We start from the raw sequence: 27,008 nt of genomic DNA, 5'->3' as shown, positions 1-27,008 counted from the left end.
GTTTGTTTTGTTTTTCTGGAAGGAGAATTTAAGAATCTTTTTAAGTTCGTTATATATTATATCCCAAAATTCTCATATCATCACACAGTCCCACCACATGTGCATTAGGGTATCCTCCCCTTCTTTACATCTCCAACAAATATTATATATATATATATATATATATATATATATATATATATACACACACACACACACACACACACACACACACACACACACACACACATATTTTGGCCAATTTGGCCAGGGTCAGGTACCATCGATAAAACATTTTCATCACATTTTCTTTCAAATTATAACATACGGTGAACTTGGTATCTTCTTTCCATATATATATATCCCAATTGGCCTTGCTCTGATTCAGCAGTAAGCACCAAGTTTTTCCAGGCAAAGCAGTGGGACAAAAGAAAAACCGCTCCGCCCCGAGCCCAGAAGTCATGAATGAAACAGAAGTATGGATGGGGTATGGGAGGTTCAGTGCCTAGTCCTGCAAGTCACACATCTTTGTTTTAACCAATGCTGCCTATCGCAATTTTTGCTTCCCTTTCTCTTCTCTCCATGAGTGGTGGCACATTTTATGAACAGCCCACAGTACAGAGAAGACATGATTATAAGCAAGGAAATGCAATAGGAGCAGTTGGAAAATGGGATGTGCTGTAAGGTTTCCTGAAATTAAGTTGACCATGCAAATTTACAGGGTGTTTTCACATAAGAGAAATTATCCCATGTTGTGAATATTGCTTTCTTGCAGGAAATTTCATTGACCCTGGTATGCATGGTCACATAGTGAAGCGTTGAACACATGGTGTTATGTGTATACTGTGGAAATCTTTGCTTAGTCCTTTTCAGAAACCATCATTGAACTGATGAATGCACATGAGAGGAATTCACTCTGCACATTCAAATATGCTCACTCTCAATTCAAATATGACAATTGTGTCCAGGTTTCATCATTATCCCACCTTTCTTCCAGGGAGCACAATCCCTCACCTGCAGTTTTTTTTTTAATAAAAAAAAACACCTTGTGAAGTAGGTCAATCAGAGAGATATAGTGACTGGTCTAAGGACAGCTATTGGGATTCATAGTTGAGTCAGGACTTGAATGTCAATCTCCTAGGTCCTAATCATGACACTGGATATTTAGAGTTATTTCACAGGTATGAAAGTAAGAGAATGATCACGAAGATGTTGTTTCCACTCAGGGCCGGCTCTAGGTAGACCCCCGGTGGCGCGGTGTGCCAGGGCACTGGGCCGGTAGGCAGGGCACCGCGCGGCAAAACCGCACGAAAACCATGCTGCACCCTGCGAGGGCGGGGGCACTGGAGCGATCTCCGCCCCTCAGCACCAGGGCGTGCGACCTGCTCGAGACTGCCCTGTTTCCACTGTGTCACTGCGTGGTTAAACCTCAGCTCTGGGTCTGAGACTCATCAGTGCAGTAAAGCTAATATGACAGCAGATAACTGTGCGTCAGTAGAGACACTGCAATATTGATTTCAGTACCTGGCTAGTTGCTACAGGTAACCTGCTCCTCACATCCAGTCATAATTTCACCTTGCTGAGTGTTACAGGGTTGGGCACCTGGCATCACTTCACTTCAGTTCTGGCTAGTAACCACTAGATGTCTCTAGCACAGTAGTTGGTTGACACAGTTACATATGAGAACTAGTTTTCTACAAGGTCATAAATGTTTCAGCTCAGGTAAGTAGAGGAGAAGGAGAACCTGTGGAGCAGTCTCGTGTCTTCTGGTTCCCAGGATCTGAGTGAGTCCATCACACCAGCTCATTACCTTCTCAGCAGACAAAAAGCTGTGTTACTTTCCTCACAATTGGAGTGAGAGACTACAGTTGCAGGCAGCGGGTTGCAGAAGTTTGAAAAGTCCTGGGCTTTACAGGTGAATCTTAGTTTCCGGTCAACATCTGAAGAAGATTGTTAATTCTAGACTACTAAAGCATCCAGTCACGACATAGGCATATTGCTGGATCCAACTGAAACACCCAGGACTAAAATGGGCATTTAATAAATGTGCAACATAGATGCCACACACTTTTCAAACAGGAGACAGAGTTTTGCTCCTCGCCATGGGGATTGAGAGATTTGTGTGCCTGAGCTGGCTGGTATTTCTCTCAGCCCCGGAGAGTTCTGTTGCCACGTTGTATGTGAAATTGCCTCACAGGAATTCGAGCTCGTTGCATGAGCCTGACCCATTTGATGCTACAGAATCGGGGCGAGACGAGAGGTTGCATGTTTTCACTGTGGATTATGAATACGTCCAAATACCCTATGAGGTCACCCTTTGGATACTCTTGGCTTCCCTTGCAAAAATAGGTGAGTGAAAATTCCTTTGTGAATTCCAGATGGGAGCTTGATTTTGTAAGTTGTTTCATTTATCACAAATTAGTCTCTGGCAACAGGCTTTGCTTTTGTTTTTAAACTTGTTGTGGGCACTGCAAAAAAGAGAAAGAAAAAAAATGAATGCAGAGCATCCAGCCCACAATATAAGCCTCTGGGGAGCTCCTTTGCTATATTTTCTACAAAGAGAGAAGCGATCCAGCAATAAAATTACCATCAAAATCACACGCATCAAGCGAACAACTGAGGTGCTTCCAAACAGGAGCTTATCATTGCAAATGCAACATTTAGATGCCACAAATGAGTTGTCGGCAACAGGTTTTTTAGATTTAAACTCATTGGATTTCCCTTCAGAAAGCATGGGTCAAGTGGGAGGGTGATGCAGGCTTGCATTTTGATGCGAACAACCTTGTGTGGATGCTGTGGAAAGGCTTCGTGCATGAGGAGTTTCAGTAGCATCCTTTGTGAGGTGGTTTTGGTCACTAACATTCACAGTGTGTTTATTCCTGGTGATGTGTGATGGTGGTAGGAACTGATACATTTATTGTTTTAAGTGGATGAATCTGTTGTGCTTATACCGCAGCCTGGGATCAGTTTCAATGAAGCAGGGTTTAGAAATCTTTGGAACAAATAGAAAAAAGCACTTCTAAATCCCACAGATGGCAATGAGCGAGTTCAGCGAGTGCTTAAATTTGACTTGACTCCGTTGAAACAATTCTCGGCATTGTAACACATTTTGGTTGCTTAGAAATGGTGAAGGCTTTGCACTTAGCCAATATATGAGATGAGGGACAGTACACTCTTATCTTTATTGTTGTGTTGTTGTGTTTTGTTTTGTAATTTTTTTTATTTAAGCATCAATGGAAGGAAGTCATATTTTAGTTTTAAAATTTTGCTATAAGTCAGGGTGGTGGATGGGAAAGGGGGGGTAATGTTTGCTTTGATCTGTGATTTTTTTTGATATTTCTGGTTTTTTATTTTTGTTTTTTTTACTCTTTTTTCTGTAAATTTTTTGGTATTTGGAAAATTAATTTAAAAAATCCAAAAACAACACTGCTGTGATTATTTTCCTGTTGTTGTTGTTTTATTCCTATTCAAGGATTCCATCTCTACCATAAACTGCCACACTTTATGCCAGAAAGCTGCCTGCACATTGCCATGGGAGTCTTGGTTGGCGGGATTATTTTTGCCACTGATCATAAATCCCCCCCAGTCATGACCACAAGCATTTATTTCCTGTATCTGCTCCCGCCCATTATCCTGGAGGGAGGCTATTTTATGCCTACTCGTCCCTTTTTCGAAAACTTTGGGTCCATTCTTTGGTGGTCTTCCATGGGGTCTCTCATCAATGCCTTCGGCATTGGAGTCTCACTTTACGGGATCTGCCGGATCGCACCCTTCGGCCTCGAGGACGTCAACCTACTTGACAGCCTGCTGTTTGGCAGCATGGTCTCGGCCGTGGATCCTGCAGCTGTCTTGGCCGTGTTCGAGGAGATGTCTGTGAACGAGCAGCTTTACATGATGATCTTTGGAGAATCTTTGCTAAATGATGGGATCACTGTCGTAAGTACATCCCAGCGCTTCTAGAAATTGGGATCTGGGGGGGGGGTATGCAATTTATTTAGTTTATCCTGCCCTTCCTCTAAGGAGGCCAGGGAAGAAGGGGTGCCAAATCATGGGGGCCGAGCTATTCACCCACTGTCTAGCACAAGGGTCCCCAAACTTACCCAGCTTTGGGCTGGATGCCCGCCGCACTGATTGCGTGGTGGGCATGTGGCTGTGCGTGCCCATGCGCAAACGCTATTTCTGGCACACCCATGACCTGGAAAGCACCGGAAATAGCTTGTGTGCATGTGCAGAAGCCTCCTCCGACCCGGAAGTACACCGGAAATGACACTTGTGCATGCGCACAAGCTATTTCAGTCGCTTTTCTGGGTTGGAAGTCGGCAGCCGCGCCACGCCGGTAAGAGCGGGCGGTGGCAGCGGGTGGCGGGGGTCCCTGGGGGCTGCATAAAAGAGCCTCAGGGGCCGTATGTGGCCCCTGGGCTGTAGTCTGGGGACCCCTGGTCTAGCAGCTGCTAGAAGCTGCCCAATGGAGGAGGCTGGCAGTGGCAGTCATGGAAAGACAACAAGATGCTTCTTCTGGGCCCAAGCTGCAGCCTCTTGGGACAAGTGTCATTTCACCCTCCGCCCTGAGCTTGGCGGTAGTGGCACTGGCAGGGGAAATAGGGACATTCCAGGATCAGATCAGAAGCTGGAGTGGCTTTCATAATTCTGGGACTGTCCCTGGAAAATCGGGACACTTGGAGGGTATTTTATTCATTCATTTATTCATTGCATTTATATACCGCCCTATACCTGGAGGTCTCAGGGCATTTCACAGAAAAGATCACAATACATAAAACCAAAATAAGAACAATAACCCAATAACACCCCCCCAAAAAAGAGCCACATTTTAAAAAGGTAGAGGATGTCCATCAGGTCAACCAAAGGTCTGGTTAAAAAGGAACGTTTTTGCCTGGTGCTTAACGGTGTATGAAGGTGCCAAGCGAACTTCCTTGGGGAGAGCATTCCACAGATGGGGAGCCACTGCAGAGAAGGCCTGTTCTTGTGTTGCCACCTTCTGAACCTCTTGAGGAGGGAGCACACGAAGGAGGGCCTCAGAAGATGATCTCAGGGTCCGGGTAGGTTCATATGGAAAGAGGCAGTCCTTGAGGGTATGGGTTTGCCTGACCATGTTGTGTGATGGTCAGTGCCTGTGTGGTTTGTTCCAAAGCCAATGTGAATGAGGCTGCCTACGCCTGTGTACACCATGCATTTAATGTACACACACCCCAAGAATCCTGGGAACTGTAGTTTGTTTAAGGTGCTGGGAATTTGGGGTTCTGTGTGGGTGTAAACGACAGTTCCCAGGATTCCTGGGGGTGAGGAGGAGTTTGCTTTAAGTGCGTTTGAATGTGTAGTGTGTACAGGTGATGATGGTAATATTCATCTTGGAATAACCTGTTTTGTTTTGCTTTGCTTCCCCGCTCAGGTCTTATACAGCATCCTCATTGACTTTACCCACATGCATAAATACGAAGAGATTGAACCTGTGGACATCCTGGCTGGATTTGCTCGCTTTTTTGTCGTGAGTCTTGGCGGGCTGCTGTTCGGCATCGCCTTTGGGTTTGTGGCAGCCTTCATGACTCGCTTCACGCAGAACTTTTCTGCGATCGAACCTCTCCTGGTCTTCATGTTCAGCTATCTGTCATACTTAGCTGCAGAAACACTGTACATCTCTGGCATCTTGGCGTGAGTACGGCAGCAAGTTCTGTTTATTTTCAGACCAGCCAGCATTGGCTCAAAAGGTTTCACATGTCCCATCTTTTATACACTCGGCTAATTGACTCAGGTGATAAGAAACAAGGTTCAAATAACAAGGGTGCTTAAGGAAGTATGCAATAAGCAATATAAACAGCAGCTCTGCTATAATTTTTTGCTTGTATTTAATAGTAATGTGCTCAGCACATCATACTGTTTTATATGTTTGCTAAGTGCTGTAGATGTTAAGGCTAGTACATGGGGCATATTTCCAAAATGGGTTGATTTTTATTGCCAATGTAGATTTAATTTGGCACTCCATGAACCCAAGTTGACGTAAACAAATTTTTGAAATGCCACTGAATACTAAAGAGAGGATGGAATTGCACATTCAAAGATGGACCTGCAACAAATAGTTCAAGTTTTTAATCAACCTGCCTTTAGGGTTGCAGAAAACTTTTCAGTTTTGTTCACATTTTAATGTGAAGATGCCTGATTGGCAGTTTATTGAACTAATGCACAGACTGAAACATAATTGTATCTATTAAGAGGGGGAAATGAACGAATGTTTATTATCATGGCCAAACAGCCAGCTTAACCAAAACCAGAATTGGGGGGGGGGGAATCGTGAGAAATTGTTGCAGAAGTTTCGAGAAGTGACTTCAAGGTTGGAAATACGAAAAAGTTTGAGAACTGAAAGTGACAGGTCTGTCCATCTTGATGTGCTGTGCCTGCTATAAGCTGTAAATAGCTTAAGCAGGGCTGTAAAAGCCACTTCCAGGAAGTGTAGAGCCTGGGGATTCCCTTCAGATGTTGCTGGATCCCTACCCTCACCAGCTCCAGCCAGCATGGCCAATGGTCAGGGCGGATGAGAGTCGAAGTCCCCTTGCATCTGGGAGGAAATGAGGTCCTCATCCATGACGGATAAGCAATACTGAGCCAAATGACAACAAAAGACATCTCAAGGTGACTGTGGGAATAATCATCCCTTCAGTGGGAAAGATGTCTTCCTTCCTTCCTTCCTTCCTTCCTTCCTTCCTTCCTTCCTTCCTTCCTTCCTTCCTTCCTTCCTTCCCTTTGCTGTTTCCAATGGCTCATGCTTCCTTCCCTTTGTGAGCCAACAGGATAACGGCATGCGCAGTGACCATGAAGAAATATGTGGAGGCAAATGTTTCCCAGAATTCCTACACGACAATAAAATACTTCATGAAAATGCTGAGCAGCGTCAGCGAGACCCTGATCTTTGTGTTCATGGGAGTGTCAACGGTCGGGCGGAACCACGAGTGGAACTGGGCCTTTGTTTGCTTCACGCTGGTCTTCTGTGCGGTTTGGCGGGCGCTAAGTAAGAAACAAATGCTTTAATAATTGAGCTAAACCAGGTGGACGAAAGGCCTTGCGTCACTGAAAGCACCGTGCAGTGCAGAGAAAGGCTAGGAAGTTCAGAGCTGACTGGTATAACCAGTTTAGCAAAGACTGTCTGTTCCTCAGGTGTGTTGTGTTCAACGGGTCAGGTCACTTCATACAAAACTGAACTTTGCTGAGAGAAAGAAATATCTATAGAAGAGCAACCCTGGACATATTGTTGAAGGAAATTATACCACAAGTATAATTACTTTTCATCATCATTCAGACAACCATATAAGACACTTAGTACAAAATCTTAGTACCATTGACATTTTTTTAAAAGCACTTCCAGGATGATTTGGGAGGCTGGGTGGGAACATATTTGCTTGCCTATGGGACCCAGGTGGCGCTGTGGGTTAAACCACCGAGCCTAGGGCTTGCTGATCAGAAGGTCGGCGGTTGGAATCCCTGTGACAGGGTGAGCTCCCGTTGCTTGGTCCCAGCTCCTGCCAACCTAGCAGTTCGAAAGCACATCAAAATGCAAGTAGATAAATAGGAACCGCTACAGCGGGAAGGTAAACGGCGTTTCCATGTGCTGCTCTGGTTTGCCAGAAGCGGCTTTGTCATGCTGGCCACATGACCTGGAAGCTATACGCCGGCTCCCTCGGCCAATAATGCGAGATGAGTGTGCAAACCCAGAGTCGGTCACGACTGGACCTAATGGTCAGGGGTCCTTTTACCTTTACCTTTATCCTACTTTTATATCTAACCTAAAAAAGCCAGTTGCATGGATATCTAGGGCTCTCCATGTAAGGTGGGAACCCTGAAACGGAAGGATTTGCAGTTGTGCATGGACACACACACACACACACACACACACCTCTTCTGATCTCCAGACACACATGTAAAGGTCATGTAGAAGACCATTTGGCCTCATTTCCCCATGAGGACAGTGTGCATAATCATCTCCCCATTGCTCTAAAAATGTGCAGGGAGACTGTAATATTTTTCAATGTTTGGTAACTATTTTTTCATAACACCCCCCTCCCCATTTCTTTCTTCTCCATGCTTAATATAATTTTATATCATCTCAATATCAGGGTTGTCTCTTCAGACCTTGTTAATTCTTTTCGATATTTATTTTCCACTGTGTATAAATGAAATGGCCAATCTGTCAATAAAGGAGGAGAACTACATGCCAGTCTACACATGCAAATGCCTGTACGTACAAGGAATGCCCCGTTTTGTGTAATGTAGATACACAACACAGCAGGGGCTGGTCGTGTCTGCATTGCATACTGATGTATCTTTAACCTCCAATCATGATGCCCAGTGTTCTTCAAGATCCCTAGCTATCTCACAGGGCTACAATTCTCAGAGTACGCAATGCGTGTGGATTTAATCGGGCGCAAGTTTATGTATCAGTCTTCCCCAGTGTGGTGGCTCCCAGATGATGTTGGATTACATCATTCAAGACCCTGGGCTGTGCTAGCAAGGGCTGGTGGGAGTTGTAGTCCATCAACATCTGAAGAGCTCTACATTAGTGGAGGCTGTTATTGACAATATTATAGAGGTGTTTTGAACATGGACTTCCTACATTTCAGCTGCTACAATGCAATAGAACACACTGTGATTTGGGGCCGGCCTGTATGAAAGCACAAGTTTGCATCCTAGTTTTGTGGAAGTTTCCATTCCGTGACTTCTCTTTGTTAGTTTGGGATTTTTGTTCGTTCCTTAGGTGTGCTTTTCTTGTTCTGCATCATCAACAAGTTCCGGACTCACAGGTTCACTCTTAAAGATCAACTCATTATCATCTACAGTGGCTTGCGAGGGGCCAGCAGTTTCTCCCTGGCATTCTTGCTGCCTGCAGCTCTCTTTCCTAGAAAGAAGATGTTTATAACGTCTACTATTGTGGTTACGTATTTTACTGTCTTCATCCAGGTAAGAAGATGAGTTATCTACCATTATACGTAGCTGCCAAGTCCCCCGTATTCCCCGGGAAACCCCCGTTTTTCTAGCCGTTCCCAGCTGGAAAAACAGATTTTTTTTGTTTTTTCCTGGTTTACTTACCGGCCGGGGGAGTCTCCTTCTGCACATGTCTGGAGTCTCTGGACATGCGCAGAAGTGATTTCTGTCGCAGCAGCCATTTTGGAACTGGGCAGAGCATGCTCAGAAGCGACTTCCGGTGCTGCTCTACCCAGTTCCAAAATGGCGGCACCGCTACTTCCGGTCTGCTGATCCCTTATTTTTCCGGCAGGAACTTGGCAGGTATGCTGCCATATCATGGTATTAGTGCTGACAGGGCTGTCTCTAAGGAGGTGTGGAGCTCGGGCCAAATCAAACTGTGTGGAGACCCTCACTTCCTCATCCCCCTGCCTCTGGTGAGAGAGGGGACTCTTTCACTCTTCCTTCACCTGATAGTCCAGATTGGAAGAGAGGTGCTGTCCAATTTGGCCGTCTCAGTTCAATGAGGATTAAGCATGCTTCACAATTTCATGGGAAAATGAATATTGTATCAAAAGTTAACTCGCTTTCTTTGTTCCAAATGAAGGGAATCACCATTAGACCACTTGTCAAATACCTGGACGTTAAGAAGACCAATAAAAAAGAGTCTGTCAATGAGGAAATTCACATACGAGTAAGATGAAGTTTTAAATTTATCTTAAAATTTATAATTTTAATTGAATGTTGGAAAACTATTTGTCCATGGTCTATTCCAGGGGTCCCCAAACTACGGCCCCCGGGCCGGATGCGGCCCAATCGGCCTCCCAATCCGGCCCGCGACGACCCCCGCCACCCGCTGCCGCCGCCCGCTCTTACAGCGCGCGGCGCGGCGACGATCTTGAGAATCGGCAAAAAATCGCTGGAAATCCTTTGTGCGCATGCGTATGGGCCTCTCCTGACCCAGAAGAGGTCATTTCCGATGCACTTCCGGGTTGGGGGAGGCCCATACGCATGCGCACAAGCGATTTTCGGCGATTTTGTTCCTGCCCGTGTGCGTGTGCGCATGCGCACGGGCGTGCACTCCCCCGCCCTCCGGCCCACTGCGCGCGCACTCCCCTGCCCTCCGGCCCGCCGCGCGGTCGGCGCGGCGGGCACTGGCCCACTGCGCGGTAAGTCTGCGGACCCCTGGTCTATTCTGTCCGGGAGTAGGTTTCCAGAGTTCTAGGCAGAGATATTTCACATTGCCTCCTTCCAATTGATTCTTTTAAAATGGGGGGGGTGGTATTACTCAGAGTAAACCCCCTGAATTTAATTTACCTTACTTAGTCATGTTGCTTGGTTCCAATGGGTCTACTCTGATAGAAACTTAGTTGACTATCACCTCAGGATTCGAACCTGGGAGCCTGCATGCCGTCTAAGCATGTGCTCTGCTACTGTTATAAGCTTTCCACCTTAAAATGTGTTGGGCCTTAATAAACTGGGGAAGAGTCATAGCTCAGGTGTGAAGCATGCAGAAGGTCCCAGGTTAAATCCCATCATTTCCAAGTAGGGCTGTGGTTTGTGTTAAAGCTGCAGTCCTATGCATAGGATTAAGCTCCATTGATTCTATTAATAGGCATATCAACCTAATTTTCGGTTTCTGAAACCAGCTATGAACTGAAACATAGCCACCTTCTGAAATTTCCACTTCTCCCAATTTTGGAAAGCAGTTTTCCAGCCAAGCAACGTGCAGAAGAATGAATATTTTAGGGTCAACATGCATTAAAATGCACGTAGTGGTGAAAATAAAAAAAGCAAAAATGCATTATAGCTGGGCAAATTGCTTTGTAAAAATGTGTATAGTAATCAAATTCTCAAACAAAATACGTATGATAGGAGAAATTAGCACTCAAATGGTGGTGAATTTTCACAATGACTTCTTAAAGGAAACACTTGTAAACAGACGTCGGAATGTGGAGAGCTGGAGTTAAGACTGGAAAACTAGGAAACTGAGAGAAACTGAAATTGACACATTCACCCATCCCTACTCCTATGTAAACACATATACCTAGCTATGACATTGGTTAGATAAAGGAATTATTTTTATTGCTGCCTGGGACAATTAAAATCAGTCTTCTAATATCTTCTCTCAGGATGGCATAACTTGATGCTTGAAGAATCCTGCCTTTGGGCAGAAGAACTTTCTGATAGTGTTATTCTTAATGGTGGTGCTGTGTTAGTTCTGTGCCATAGCTCAGTGGTAAGCACCTGTTTTGAATGCATACTGTAATTCCCTAGGTTAAGTCCTTGGCCTCTCAAGGAAGGGCTGAGATGTTCCCTGACTGAAACCCAGGAGAGTCACTTTCAGTCAGTGTGGACAGTACAGAGCTTAGAAGAGCCAATGGTCTGGCTCAGGTTTTTTAATATATATTCTCAAGTATGGCTGTTTAAAATTGTGTTGTCATCTTCTTTGCACGTAAACATTGTTACAGCAGCAATGGCTTTAAAACTTTGTTCACACCTTTCTCCAACTTCCTGTATGTCTGCAGCTGATGGACCATTTAAAGGCGGGAATTGAAGATATATGCGGACAATGGAGTCATTATCAACTGAGAGACAAGTAAGATTATGTCTGTCATGGGTCAGGTAAAAGAAAATAATTAAAGTGTTACTCTAATATACTAAAATGGTTGTTGACTTCCACTTCTTTGTGTCCTCTTCAGCTTACCACTGTAAGTCTGAGAGCCAGGTGTTCTCATTGATAATAAAATAATAATAATAATAATAATAATAATAATAATAATAATAATAATAATAATATATTATTTATACCCTGCCCATCTGGCCGGGTTCCCCCAGCCACTCTGGGCGGCTTCCAACAAAACATCAAAACACAGAAAAACAACAAAACACAGAAATCCATCAAACACTAAAAGCTTCCCTAAATATTGAATTTATTACTGAGGTGCTGTGTTTAGCCCTATTCACACTACCAGTGCACAACTGGGCCCCCTGCTTCTGGCTTGCATGTGTTCATCTGAGCTTCTTTTCATGCAATGTTTAAAAGAGGAAACGGGGGCTGGGGATAAAAAATACCACATACATCAGTGGCAATGCTTGAAGGTGGTAGCATGGCAAATTCTGAAATGTTAAGTGTGTGTGGCACATGAACACATTGTATGTGAATGTGTCCCTTGCCAATCCTGCCCAGCGTTTGCGGGCTTTTTCCAGAGCACCTTCAGTACATCACATCTTGACCATTTGCTTATTGTTTAGTGGCGCTATATTTGCCAAGGTAGCAAATGGTAGCAGTGGCGCTAACAGATGTAAGTGTGCATAGCATTGCAACCTCAGTCTCTCTGTTCCCTGCTAAAAGAAAAGGGTCAGCCAGGGGTGCACAAACTAAGGCCCGGGGGCCGGATGCGGCCCAATCACCTTCTTGAGAGCCAGTGTGGTGTAGTGGTTAAGAGCGGTAGACTCGTAATCTGGGGAACCGGGTTCGCGTCCCCGCTCCTCCACATGCAGCTGCTGGGTGACCTTGGGCTAGTCACACTTCTCTGAAGTCTCTCAGCCCCACCCACCTCACAGGGTGTCTGTTGTAGGGGAGGAGGGGAAAGGAGATTGTTAGCCGCTTTGAGACTCCTTCGGGTAGTGATAAAGCGAGATATCAAATCCAAACTCTCTTCTTCTTCTAAATCCAGCCCACGGGCAGTCCGGGAATCAGCATGTTTTTACATGAGTAGAATGTGTCCTTTTATTTAAAATGCATCTCTGGGTTATTTGCGGGGCATAGGAATTCATTCATATATTTTTTCAAAATATAGTCCGGCCCCCCACAAGGTCTGAGGGACAGTGGACCGGCCCCCTGCTGAAAAAGTTTGCTGACCCCTGGGGTAAGCAATGCTGATTGGAGCTAAGGCAGCCTCTGTTTGGTTGCTCTTCCTCCAAATTGTCCATTATTTACATAAACTTTTTGTTTTTATTGCTACCTTTTGAAATGCTGATGGGCACAGCAGACCCAAATGAATAGATCATTTAGAACTTTGCTGTGGCACATTTTGACTTTAAGCAGAGCTATTACTCTTGACTGGAGCAGGAAGAAGGACAAAGAGGCTTCGCCACGGTGCTCCTGTCCCTTTTCTTTGGCCTTACTCCCGCCCCCACCGGCCAGGTGCCCTTTGTCTTCGCTGGCCGGGTGGCAGGTCATAGGCCCAACGCAGCCAGGTAGGCGTCACCAGCCAGGTAAGCCCCGCACGGTGTCGCAAACCTCGCCCACCTGAGGGGAGGGGTGAGGGCGGATATTACTCTTATGCCTTATTAGAATATTCCAAAACAAAATAAAAAAATCCTTCCAGTAGCACCTTAGAGACCAACTAAGTTCGTCATAGGCGTCAGACCAACATGGCTACTTACCTGTAACTAGAATATACCATTTGTACCATGGGCGTACCCAGGATCAAAACTAGGGGGGGGCAAGGGGAGGGGCCAAGGCACGGAAGGGGGGGCCACAAAGTGGGCGGGAACAGCGAACTCGCGCTCCGCCGGGCTGTGCCCCTCCCTAGCAGCAGGGCTGGTGGGCGGAGGCGGAGCCCAGCCCAGCGGAGCGCGAGTTCAGCGTTCCTGCCCGCCGCGCCGCGCTCTCTGGTTCCCCGCCGCGCTTGGCCTTGCCAGAGGGCGCGACGGGGAGCTGGAGGGAGGGTGCGGCGCGGTGCGGCGGGAATGGCGAACTCGCGCTCCGCCGGGCTGTGCTCCGCCTCTGCCCACCAGCCCTGCTTCTAGAGTAGGGCAGCTGCCCTAACTTGCCGCATGGTGGGTACGCCCTTGATTTGTACAAAGCAAATCAGGATTTCCCTTTCCCTTTACAGCCATGAATATGTTTAGGTGCTCCACCCTCTTTCTCCCATCAGTTCAACACACTTTCTTTGTTGAACTACACCTCTTTGCTGTTTGATCCTTAAGAAGCTCAAGAAGATGCCTTAGGCTTGTCCATTATTTAATTCTTGAGTGAAGATTGAAATAATGTTTTGTTGTTGGTTTTCTTGTTGTTGCTCTCACCAGATTTAAGAAATTTGACAACAGAGTCCTCAAGAAGATTTTGTTACACAAGCACCAACCTAAATCTAGCATTTTCTCGCTGTACAAGAAACTGGAAATAAAACAAGTCATTGAGATGGTAGAGCGTGGAGAGATGAAGCCACCTTCTTCCAAATCATCTTCTTTGTGAGTATCTTCTTTCAGCTCAGATAAGTGGGATATAGACGCATACTTGAAAATAAGCATTGAGAGTAAGTCGCACTAAAGCCCCATGAAAATTAATATGAAATGCCCTAGATGACTAACTTGTGCACTGCTGATTTCAATGAGACCTAAGGGCAACTAATTTTCTTTGGATCCAAACTCATTACTTTGTAATTCTGTGATACATATAAAACACAACTGAGATTATGTAGGAACCAGATTTGATTTTGTCCAGTCACCCCTTGGTGTATGGTGGCTTCCTGTTTATATTACTATCCTGTGTTAAGGAATAAACCTGATGTTTTGGACTCCAATTCCCATGAGCCCCATGTCGACTGGAGCTGATGGGAGTTGTAGTCCAAAACACCTGGAAGGAACCAGGTGGGTGAAGCCTGATGTACAAGATGCTGGAATACAATCACAGTAAGAGTAGAACATTAGAAGAAAGTTACAGTCTGCTTTTAAAGAAAACAAGGATGTTACCACTGAAGCCATTTTTCTCCGTGCAACTATAATACCTGCACTAACCCTACTATTTAAGTACAAAATGTAACAAACCAGGAAAGCCTTCAATAAAATAAACATTTTATTGAGCGGTTAACAGGTCTCCTTTGCTTCACCTGAAAACAGATTTGTATCATAAGTTGAAGCGCAAATGTAAAAGGAAGTGGGTTTATTAAACAGAAAGCTTCCTGCTTCTCCCTGAAGCAGATATGCCTACCATTATCAAGTTGCTTGGTTAATAGCTAACTTCATGAAAAGAGTTTTCCATTTTTATATTTGAGTTCTAGGTGTATGACAAATTGCTTTCATAATGCTTGTGGAGTTGCTCATTGTTCGCTTGAAACTAAGGGTATTTTAATTGAAACATCTAGAGAACTAGATTAGCTAACCATTTACACACAATGATTTCTTCTACGCACGAGTAGTCCTAACTCTGGACTAAGCCTGGAACAGGTTTGCAGCGATATAGTTGACTAGCCAATCCTGACTGTATCCTACAGCATTTCCCAAGATCCCAGTTAGAAAAAGTGTCAGTGGCAATAATTGCTATTGGGTGCTTGGCACATCTGTGCGAATATCATATGACTTGAAAGTGCACAAGGCTCAAGCTAAGCCGATGAAGGAGGAAGGTGGGCTATAAAGGAAAGAACCAAATGATATTAACATAAAGTCACTATTGCAATGTGTTTTGCAACTTGTGATGATTTGCTTTCATCCAACTGCTTTCACATAAGAAACTGGCTACGTGGCTCAAAGGCGTTGCTATGTCATTTTGGAGAAAAAAAGGGATAGGGTGGTCAGAATGACAAGGGAACTTAAACCAGCATTAAAGAATAAGCCATCACAGTGGTACCTTGGTTCTCAGACTTAATCCGTTCTGAAAGTCCGTTCCAAAACCAAAGCGCTCCAAAACCAAGGCGCGCTTTCCCATAGAAAGTAATGCAAAATGGATTAATCCGTTCCAGACTTTAAAAAACAACCCCTAAAACAGCAATTTAACATGAATTTTACTATCTAACGAGACCATTGATCCATAAAATGAAAGCAATAAACAATGTACTGCAGTCACACAATCAATTAGCCAGTTGCTGAACTGGGTTCCACACAGTCACAAAATTTTTAAAAAGAGAGCCACAAAAACAAAAGGGCAAAATAAATAGACAGACCTCAGTGTAACACTCAAAATGGAAGAGTGGCACTCAGATCGGAAGCGTAACACTCAAAACGGAGCACATTCGGCTTCCAGAAAAAGTTCGCAAACCGCAACACTGATTTCCGGGTTTGCAGTGCTCGGGTTCCAAAGTGTTTGAGTACCAAGGTGTTTGAGAACCAAGGTACCACTAGGTTCAGGAAGAAGCGATTTCCAAGAGCAGCAACAGCACCAGCAGCCTCCTTTCCTTCCTTGCCCCCAGCCTTGGAATGCTGGTTGGAATGTGTGCATGTAGCAATGGCATGAGCCAGTAAAAAACAAACAGAAAAATGGGGTTGCAATGCAGAGGTGGTTGCTGCAATGACATGTGATCTCCAGTAAGCAGGCGGTTACTGCAGCTTCCAGAAGGTTGAAGCGACATGAGAGGAGATCTGTAGAGACTGTCCCCCCACCCAGCAGTATCATAGTTTTAAAGATAGGAGTACCGGTATATAGAAGGTTGCTTAATACTGAGTAAAACCTGCTGGTCCATCTATCTAAGTATGACCTACCAGGACTGACAGCAGATCTCCAGGGTTTAAGGCCAGGGAGGGCCATCTGTCATGGATGCTTTAGCTGAGATTCCTGCATTGCAGGGGGTTGGACTAGATGACCCTTGGGTCCCCTCCATCTCTACAGTTCTTGGATCCTATACTTAACTAGTGGTGTCAGGGATTAAACCTGGGACTTTCTGCTTGCAAAGCTTATCTTTTACCCCTCAGCTACCGCCCAGTGGCTTACAGACAATCTGTAAATAAAAATGGGAGAACCTTTGTAGCTCCCACAATGGGGAGAGCATCCTTTCCCTGGAGACACCCCAGGATCTGAATCTGAATTTCTAAAAGAACTGGAAGATGCTTTTATTTGGATTAGCTCCTAACAGGCAGAGCCACACAGCTATGGGGTAGTTGGAATTCTATTATTCTATTTTATAGTTTTGAAGATTTTTAAAATTGAGTAAGTTCAACTAACTTTAGTCCATCATTACTCAACTTCCATCAGTTTTCGACAAAGCGACACTTTCTGCGTAGGCCAAAGACTAGAGATTTTATGTGGATTTCTTTACGGTTTTTGTGTGTGGTTACAATTGTTTTTAACTTGCTTTCCTTTTGGACTTGCAGATTGAAACGCCAAAGGCAATAAAATAACATGAATGTATGCTCACTCATTCATGCGCACATTGAAAGGATCTTTGATTTATGAGAGATCCTTTGCTATCCCTTCTTAGCAAAACAGCCCGAGCGTAACTAATGCATGCCAATATTAGTGTGTACATACAAGCACTATGTAGGAGTAACGGTTGGCCCTTTGACTTAGTCATTCTAATGTTTGCTTTCCTTCTTTGCAGGAGGTTTAGAAATCGAAGGATGCAGAGACTTTCGCCCGCAGAGGTGGATTCCATACAGAATATACTGGCTCACAATCTGTATCAAGTGAGGCAAAGGGTCCGTTTCCCTTTCTGGTAGCATGTTTCATATCTATAGAACAAAAGATCATGTTTGCACAGTCTTTGAAGCCTTAGCAACAGTCAGCAAGAGCAGAAATGTTAGCGTTACTGGTTGCAGCTGAGCCACGGGACAACGTTATGGAAAATATAGATTCAGACCCGCAGCTAATATGTAGTTAAACAGTGGAATTCCCTGCTTCAGGATGCAATGATGGTCTCCAATGTGGATGGCTTTAAAAGGAGATTAGACAAATTCACAGAAGGTTAGATACAATGGCTTAATATCTATGATAGCCACGTTGTTGGAAATCACAAGTAGAGGGGAAACAGCTGCACTCAGGTTTTAATTTTTTGGCTTTCCATAGGCATCTGGTTGGCCGCTATGAGAACAGGAATGCTATTTGGGCCTTTGGCCTGATCCTGCACCCATCTTCTTATGTTCCTATGTACTTGTTTTGTGTGTTTGCGTTTCGCTAAGGCTATGGTGTTTCCTGGAAACTCAGTATCTTCACTCACTGTGCTGTTTCCCCAAAACACAAAAGAAAAGAAACCCCTGTCTTTTTCTTTGCGAATATTCACTTTTGGTTGCCATCAACGCTGCCAGATAGCAGGAGATTCCAGAGACTGGCACCAGGGGGCAGACATCCCTTGCTTTAACAACGCAAATAGTAAAAGCATCTCTCTGGTTGTTTCTAAACAAAGGGGTAATTGTCTTAATCTGTTGTAGCCAAGCCACCAAAGGCTCTGTGGCACTCTAAAGACTAACACATTTATTATCGCAAAAGCTTTCATGGACTAAAATTTATCTTTGCAAAACAATTTCCAGAGGGATAGTAGCAGTTGTCTGCTGCAGCAAAACAGCAAGGAATCTTGCGACACCTTGAAGACAAACAGTTTTGTATTTTAATGTTACAAGCTTTCACGGATTAGTGGGCCAAAATTCATGAAAGTGTATGCCACCGTAAATACAGCACCAGAAGTCTCCATTGTTGCTTTATTAAATCTAGAGTTGCTTAATACTGTTGTTACATAACTGTAGCCCCTTTAGGCAGGGGTGGGAAATCTCAAGCCTAGGGACCAAATCATAGACTCATAGAATTGTAGAGTTGGATGGGACCCAAAATGTGGCCTTTCTACCCAGCCTGCAAGACTCTTCCCCAGTGATGGCTCTCCCTCAGACCACAGCCCCTCACTGGCCCTCCTCTGTTCCCCTCTCAAGTACTTTGGACTGGTTTGTGTCCTTGAGGATGGAGAGATTGCATGTAGCTCTCACTTCTGCATAGCTGGAATGCACTGTAAAAAAGAAAGTCAGAGTCACATTTGTCATTCTGTTCACTTGTTGTTGTGTCCTCACCCACCACTGGCATGTAGGCTCTGAACATTTGTCCACAAGCAAAATGGTCCTCAGGCTAAACCATTGTTCCTACCCATGGCATACAGTCTATGTTTAAATGTGCGTTGTTTGATCTATGTTGGTGGAAATGAAGGCAGGACGAAGTGCGTTGACTTGGGTCAAAACCCAAAAGCCACCTGCTCTAGAAAATCACATGGAAAGAATATTGAGTTGTGATTTGCTTGTTTTCAGACGCTGTCATACAACAGGTACAGCCTTGCCGCAGACGCAAATGAGGAGCAAGCCAAAGAAATCCTCATTCGTCGCCAGCAGAGCCTGAAGCAGACCGTGAGGAAAGGATACAGCCTTCCTTGGGGAGGGCAGGTACGTCTTACACAGGGGTAGGCAACCTAAGCCCCGGGGGCCAGATGCGGCCCAATCGCCTTCTCAATCCGGCCCGTGGATGGTCCGGGAATCAGTGCGTTTTTACATGCGTAGAATGTGTCCTTAAAATGCATCTCTGGGTTATTTGTGGGGCCTGCCAGGTGTTTTTACATAAGTAGAATGCGTGCTTTTATTGAAAATGCATCTCTGGGTTATTTGTGGGAAATAGGAATTTGTTCTCTCTTTTTTAAAAAATATAGTCCAGCCCACCACATGGTCTGAGGGACGGTGGACCGGCCCACAGCTGAAAAAGGTTGCTGACCCCTGGTCTTACACAAGAGGTGGTATTTGTGTGGAATCAAGGTTTACAAATAGCTGCGGCCCAGGCACTCTTTTCCTCACTAAGAGTATCTGTTGTTTTACAAAGGCGCATACCAACAAACAATAACGGCCATGTGCCACAATCTCCATGCGGGCATACTGTGGACCATATAAGGATAGGCTGTGGGTTAGACAGCCATAAGAAAAGAGTGTGGAAGCTAGAAACACAGCTGCTCAGGAAAATAAAGCAGTAAAAAATGTAGTTGCCAAGTTTTGTTTTTTAAATAGAGATGTGCGCAGGTCCCAGTAGGTAGTCCTCCTTGACATTTGTTTCCCCAAGCTAGAGGCATTGCTTATTGCCAAAAATCTATCTGCTGTATCTGATTTAGGATGGTACAATTTGCTTCCTTTATCTACAAGTATCTGCTTTAATTACAGGTTCCAAATATTTTGGCATATGAGTACTTCACTCAGCCCAGTTTTACAGTGGGGTTAGTAGACTAGAGCTGCGGTATAAATTACATGTGACATGTATACATGCTTGTTTTGCCCACAGTTGTGCCGGCCAGATTTTTCAAGCATAACAAACAAAATGAGCGTCAGTCTGAGTGAGCCTTAGGCTTGTAGACACCGCCTTCCCTCCCTCCTAATGCATGCTGTAAGGCAGGGATGGCCAACTTCCAAGAGACCGTGATCTACTCACAGAGATAAAAACTGGCAGTGATCTACCCCCTTTTTGTGGGTTCAGGTCAAAGTTGTTGAGTTTTTTTAGGAAGGAAAGCCCTGTTTTGGGGGGTTCACGTAAAAGTTGTTGAACCTCTTTAGGGAAGAGAAAAGCGACGTTGAGCTTTTTTTTTAAGGAAGGAAAGCCCTGTTTTGGGTGGTTCCGATCATTTTAGGGGTGCAGGGCAAAGATGTTGAGCTTTTTTTAGGGAAGCCAAAGTTTTTTAGCTTCTTTGGGGGAGCCACTGATCTACCGGTGATCTACCACAGACGTCCAGTGATCTACCGGTAGATCACGATCTACCTGTTGGACATGCCTGCTGTAAGGGATTGAAACATCCACTCTCACTTTAAAATAAAAGCTGCAGTTTCCTGTTATGTCTGAGCCGGGAAAACTGTGGTTTATTATGATGCTGGTTGGTTAAAACATGCCATGGCCGTCCCTGGGTGGGCTCAAACTATCAACCTTCTGATTAACAGCAAGACGCACTGATCCATTGTGCCACTGGGACCTTCTCATTGTGCACATTCACCAGGCCTCATGTACATAAGCTTTCCACAAAGAGGGAATTATGCACATTTCTTGGTCAATACGCCTAATCTCCAGCAGACCTTGGGGAATGTCCATGTATCAACTGAATTTTATGCGTTCTCCAGTTATTATGCATAATCCCAAACAGGCCTTGGGGAATGTGCATATCTCCACTTTATCTTGTACATCTTCCAGCCTTTATGTATAATTCCCCAACGGGCCCATGGCAATGTGCATATCTTGACTGCAATCGGTACATACTCCAGGCAATACAGCAGGCATGTTCTCAGGGCAGTATGCATAGTTTCTAAGAAAACACATCCCCACTTTTTTTTGTTCATAGGAGTGTAATCTGCGCTCCCCGGGCTTCTTCCCACAGCCTATTCTTATATGGTCCACAGTATGCCTTCTCACTGATCAGCTAAGCAGCAGAAAAAGGAGTGGGGCCTCTAGATAAAGTGGTTTTCTGCCCTCCAGCCATTTCACAACTCCCAGCTCTTCTTCATTCAGCTGAGCAGCATAACGTGAATTGGAGGGACAGAAAAGTTAAAACCTCCCCCCCCCCACCACACACACAAAAAGGTTAATAGTGGCAACATTGGGTCCCTCAAATTTGCAGTATTGAAAATATTGTGGGAAATCTGCCTCTGAAACAGAGTCCAGTTTTGAAACCTTAATGCTGTATCTGTGTAGTCAATTGGAATTTATTTAGAGGAAAAACCACCCTTACCTGTAAAGTTGGCATGACCAATGTTGGTCCCTTTTTGGAAATGTTTAGGGTATTCAATGTTCACTGGCTGTGAACTGCAACGAGGTACAATCATTTGCCATTCCTTAGGGAGCTTCTTCTCTACCCCTGCCTCTCTTCATGAGGATGCAACTTATATAGAATTTCCACTGCTCAATCCTTTCATCTGCTACAGACAAGTTACCTCCCACTCCTGTCTTCTCTTCTTGGAGGTCCCACTAATTATTTGCCCTGATTTCATCAACACCACAGCTATATTCCAACCTCTGAAAAGCTACTTCCCACAGGAAGCATTATATATATATATATATATATAAAATTCCTTCCAGTAGCCCCTTAGAGACCAACTAAGTTTGTCATAGGTATGAGCTTTCGTGTGCATGCACACTTCTTCAGATACCAAGATAAAGTGTGCATGCACACGAAAGCTCATTCATACCTATGACAAACTTAGTTGGTCTCTAAGGTGCTACTGGAAGGATTTTTTTATTTTGTTTTTTGTTTCGACTACGTCAGACCAACATGGCTACCTACCTGTAACATATTCTAAAATATGTGATTCTATGTTTTGCACCACCTTGATATTTTATATGCGTGGGCAGTATATAAATACTTTTACAGATAAAAATGACATAAATAAATTTGATAGCATAAAGAGCTACTTTGCAAGGTTTAGCATGAGTTCCCTCTGTTATCTGCTGCCTTGTAAATTGTGCTTTGAACTGGTGCTCTAGATGTTTCAGGTTTGTTTAAGCTACTTTTTGAAGATTTTTTTTTCATTTACAATAGAGCAATACATTAATCACTCATTTCAAATGTAACCATCCATTCTCACTGACATACTCTTTTTTCAGAGTCACCAGAATTCAAATCGGTTGAAAGTATAACACATGACACACACTGCACATTTGAATCACCTTGTCTCACACTTATTTGCCCATAGGCTGCCAGCAGAAGTATGCGTTACTTATCATTACCCTTTGGTAACGCCCAAGCAACCAGAAGAGATTATGAGGATCTAACAGGTAATTCTCTTTCATTAAAATAACACAGGAAAAATGGTGAATTGCTGCCAATTCACATTATTTATGAATTTGCAATTAGCCATAAACCACATACGGTATTCCTGCTAAGTGGAAGTTGGGACAAAGGATGGATGAAATGGTGTCCACCAGAATATTTGTTTTCCCTTGGAGAGACACACTCATCCTTTGCGACGACATTACTGTAAAGATATCACAAAGAATAGTAAACAGAATTGATCATTTTTTGACTTAGTCCTCTGACCAAACAAGATTGGAGATAGGAATGCCGCCATTTGCAAAGGTTAGAAAAATGCAGAAACCAACAGCGCCTTGTGCAAAAAGAAAGCAGTGGGCTGGGCTCAGTTCTGTGGCATGTCCTAGCAGGTGTTCCCCTGGTGTTGTAGATGTCATTTGGGGTAGTTCAGTGCTTGTTATGGGGTGCACAGCTGCAGACTCCTTATTCATTTATGGCAACTGTGGCCGTTACTGTCATGGGGCAGTGTGTTTGACAGAGTCTAGTGCTGGGCTCAAAGCTAAGGCATGTCGTAGGGGACATTCCCCCAGTGGTGTGAATGTTTCATTTGTGGTAGCTCAGTGCTTATTTTATGGTGCACAGCTACAGATCCCTAATTCATAACTATGGCCTGGGATCATCATCCATTAATGTGCCTTGTGCAAAAACAAGACTTTTCATTCCGGAGAATAACAATGCATCTCAAAAGAGTGTGCTAGTGTTGAGAGTATGTGGGGTATTGCAATTAATATTTTGTTGTAATGATGATGATGATGATAATAATAATAATAATATAGTAATAATAAAAAATTTAATAACAAATTAAATATTACATATATTATTATTATTATTATTATTATTATTATTATTATTATTATATTATGTTATTTATTTATTTATACCTCGCCCATCTGACTGTGTTTCCCCAGTCACTTTGGGCAGCTTCCAACAAAATATTTAAAACAGAATAGAACATCAAATCTTAAAAGCTGCCTTCAGATGTCTTCTAAAAGTCAGGTAGTTCTTTATTTCCTTGACATCTGATGGGAGGGTGTTTCACAGGGCGGGAGCCACTACTGAGAAGGCCCTCTGCCTGGTTCCCTGTAACTTCACTTCTCGCAGTGAGCGAACTGCCTGAAGGCCCTTGGAATTGGACCTTGCAGTGTCTGGGCTGAATGATGGGGGTGGAGACGCTCCTGTAGGATCTAAGTTAACTATTTAAGCTATATGCACATTCTGGCTCTTGTGCTATGTCTGAAACAGTCTCCAGCCTTTTCCGACAATAACCCACACATACACATCTTAAGGAACCAACTTTTTTTTTTGTTAGTCACATATGTATGGTTGCAGTGCTGGTGGTGTGACCGACTTTAGAGTAGGTTGTGACACCATCTATAAGATTGTATCTAATATGCTCCCCCAATGAACTCATTTTTTTTTATAATCAATAGTTCAAATCATGATTTGGGGGAAAAAGAGGTATAGTATAAGTAGCCACAAACGCTTTCAAGCCCTAAAGCACCCAATGTGTGCCAAAGGGCCTGTGCTTCTTTATGGGACTGTGTTATGATCATATGATGCCGATGAAAGACTTGCCCTCTGCAACCTAAGGCTTATCAAAGGCCCCTGAAGCTAAAATTCTTTGGTCCTGGGGCATTTAAACCCTGGTGCCCTGAACCCCATCCAGTTTTTCAATACAGGATAATTAGAGACTTGCCTAACTTGGATTTTTTGGTCTTGCGTCATTTAGTGAGCAGAAATTGCAACATAAAAGAATATAGGTGGCAATGGAGCCATGTGAGCTGTGTAGCCACAGGAAAGGGGGTTGAAGATCTGGTGAACTAAAAGAAAAATGCTGAGGTGGGTGTCGGTGAAATAATTTAGAGAAGGATAAGTGAAGGCAGGGGCAGGAAGGGAAGCATGGCAGCCAAGTTGGGCTGACATTTCTCATAAAGTATATGCTCATAGGCAGTGCTTTTTTCTGGGGGAATGCAGGGGTTCGCATACCCCTAAACATTTTGTGAATCTTTGTACTTTTGTCCATTTACTGTATTTATTTTTCCTGATTCGAACTATAAAATGGTGTTTTTGTCGAGTCAAAATGAGAGTACCCCTAAACATTTTTTTTAGGAAAAAACACCGCTCATAGGAATGAGAATGGCATTAGAAAAATCAGGTGAAGAAGAGATCAAGTAGTCTAGAAACAGTTCTGATTTTTGTACAGTGAATATGCTTTCCCCCAGTCATGATGACTAAAGCCTTGCATGTCTAAAACCCAGGCCTTGCCTTTGCAAAATCTATGAAATGGCCTCTATTCTCCAAATATTGACCTTGACCTACACGGATTCGCAGAAGATGTACATCTCTAACCACTCAATCCTTTCCATGTTTGCTTAAGTCCCATTAGGTTCAATGAGATGTACTCCTAAGCAGTGCTCTTTTGGGGGAGTAAAAAAATGAAGCGCAGGTACTTGTATCGTGATAGAAGTGCTGTGGGTGTCAGAACAAAATGGCTGCCACGGGCAGCAAAAAAGAACAAGAGTTTATGTACTGGTGAGAACCACCACAAAACAGCACTGCTTCTAAGCCTGGATATAGACCAAAGAAGTGTTTCAGTTAAACACGTTGTAAATTTAAACAGAGAAAACAGGTAGAGAAAAACGGGACTCCACAGCACCTTCTGGTGGCACAATGTTATATCGCATATACAACGTACTGTTTACCAATCTAGCTGAGTCCTAGGTAAGCATGTATAGGATTGCAGCACAGCATGTTCAGCAAATGCCCTCAGAGAGAACAAGTTTCCATATTACGCTGTGTTATGTCCATTTATCAACAATCTCTTTGTGTCTGAAAGGAGAAGGAGGTGCAGAAGGAGGCAGAAATGTAGGGACTGAACCCTGCTGATATTATTCACTTGTTTCTGAATCCAGGGGACTGTAGCAGCGATTCCGAGTCTGTGTTCATCAGGCTCAATTCAGAACCTCGGCCAGGGTCACAGCGAAGAAAGTGGCAACAGCAGGAATCACTTCCAATGAAGCAGCTACATTCAAGAGTCGAGCCAGCAGGTTTTACAGGTCAGAGAAGAAGAACAAATGAATGCGTTGAAAGAGCCAGAATACAAAGGCCACTGCTAGGGTCGAAACCTCAGCTAACTGCAGTGCCTGAAACTGATATTATTCAGGAACTTGAGTCGGAGGATGAGGGGAACAGGGCATCGATACCATCAGCATCTTCTAACAAATGGACAGCAGAACCGAAAGGTGAATTTTATGGGCGAAAAAGCCCCTTTACTAGAAGAAAAGAGTGATTTTTCTTCTTCTTTGTGGAGCATAACTGCCGTTTGAGCAATGGCGTGATTTGTTTTGGAATTTGATTTTTTAAAAAAACACCCTCTGTACTCATCCTGATTCCAGTTTAACTGATGGAAGAGGTCGCTGCATAACAAAATGTGCGAGACCTGATTGGCAACGAGGTATCCATTGGCCAGCGCTGAAATCTGCAGAAAGCTCTGGCTGTTCATGCGGAAGTCTCATTATAAAATTAATTTATGTTTCTACTTTTGGAGGTGGAAAAACCTAGCCGTTGTAAATGTCCACAATGAACAGAGAAAGCTGGATAGGCGGTGTTAACCGAAGTATTGGCAAGTGTTTCAGTAATGCAAATAATCACTGGGGGTTGGCTTTAGGTGTGATTCTACACACATTGCTATGAAATGGGCTTGGTCACGTGCTCAAGGCCTTTTCCTTGGGGAAAGATAGGGAAGAGGTGCAGAGGGCCAAGAAAGAGCTGTGTCTTGCCAGCTGGAGGGCCAGCAGGAGGGCCAGCAGGCAAGTGAGATGGCCAGAAAAATGAGAAATGAGACAGGCAGGTTGGAGGGGGCTGCCAATTCATCACTCCCAGGCACCCGCAAAAATGGTCTCATTCTACCTCATGGTTGGTGCAAGCACAATGATTTGCTTATGCAAGCAATTGCCTACTACTGGCTGCCCTGTAAAGAATACAGCATGCACAGGCCTTACTTGGGAGGCCACGTGGATCGAGGATGACCTCAGCTTTTGTGACCTGATTTCGATATAACTCTTTCCCATCACGGAGGCCCACTTATAGGTCTGTTTGCATACCCTCCAAGTCTCCCTGTTTTCCAGAGACAACAGTCCCGGAATTACAAAAGCCACCCCGGCTTCTGATTTGATCCCAGAATGTCCCTATTTCCTCCGCCAGTGCCGCCACCACTGAGCTCGGGGAGGAGGATGAGTCAACAGTTGTCCTGAGCAATGGCAGTGGCAGCTGTGAGGGAGCACCCTGTAGCCTCTGCATGGTCTAGACCTCCATGGCCACTGCTGCTGGCCTCTTCTCTTGGGCAGCTTGTAGAGGCTGCTGAAGAGTGGGTGACGAGGAGAGGCTGCCTCCGCCAAGGCAGGTGATGCACAGGCTCTGAGGGGTAGGCCGAGGGCAGAGCCGTCCTGGGTGGGAAGAAAGAGCGGAGCATAAGGAGTCTTGATTTTTTTTTTTAAAAAAAAAAAGCTCTGTGGGTCTGTGTCTAATCTTGCCCCATTCTAAAGTGTATTTATTGGCATGTTTTTCTTTTTGTAAATCTGCCAAAAGAATAAAATAAAATAACACTGA

At 44.2% G+C, this 27,008-nt stretch overlaps 1 protein-coding gene across 2 annotated transcripts; it reads left to right on the top strand.

The window, feature by feature from the left end:
- The first annotated feature begins 1,668 nt into the window (after positions 1-1,668).
- Positions 1,669-27,008, top strand: SLC9A4 (solute carrier family 9 member A4). 2 transcript variants are annotated; one of them, XM_088667592.1, is made up of 12 exons: positions 1,669-2,328; positions 3,452-3,915; positions 5,387-5,646; positions 6,780-6,997; positions 8,738-8,940; positions 9,551-9,637; positions 11,472-11,542; positions 13,981-14,142; positions 17,202-17,298; positions 18,886-19,017; positions 22,285-22,366; positions 24,130-25,282. In XM_088667592.1, the coding sequence occupies exons 1-12, from the start codon at positions 2,037-2,039 to the stop codon at positions 24,222-24,224; spliced, it is 2,163 nt and encodes a 720-aa protein (XP_088523718.1). In that variant the 5' UTR covers positions 1,669-2,036; the 3' UTR covers positions 24,225-25,282. The 2 variants fall into 2 exon arrangements, with proteins under 2 accessions (XP_088523718.1, XP_034972432.3); XM_035116541.3 differs by lacking the exon at positions 24,130-25,282 and adding an exon at positions 25,313-27,008 and having other exon boundaries at positions 1,670-2,328.

The sequence above is a fragment of the Zootoca vivipara genome, chromosome 4 (genome assembly GCF_965207765.1).
Source record: "Zootoca vivipara chromosome 4, rZooViv2.hap1.1, whole genome shotgun sequence".
Taxonomy (NCBI): domain Eukaryota; kingdom Metazoa; phylum Chordata; class Lepidosauria; order Squamata; family Lacertidae; genus Zootoca; species Zootoca vivipara.
The sequence above is the reverse complement of the archived record's forward strand: the minus strand, read 5'-3'. Positions and strand labels throughout refer to the sequence as shown.

Bases quoted from the DNA above. Each gene is read 5' to 3' on its own strand.
- SLC9A4 (XM_035116541.3), top strand. From the start codon at position 2,037: ATGCCACACACTTTTCAAACAGGAGACAGAGTTTTGCTCCTCGCCATG. The intron at 2,329-3,451 runs GTGAGTGAAAAT...TTCCTATTCAAG, and splicing joins GGCTTCCCTTGCAAAAATAG to GATTCCATCTCTACCATAAA. The intron at 8,941-9,550 runs GTAAGAAGATGA...TTCCAAATGAAG, and splicing joins ATTTTACTGTCTTCATCCAG to GGAATCACCATTAGACCACT.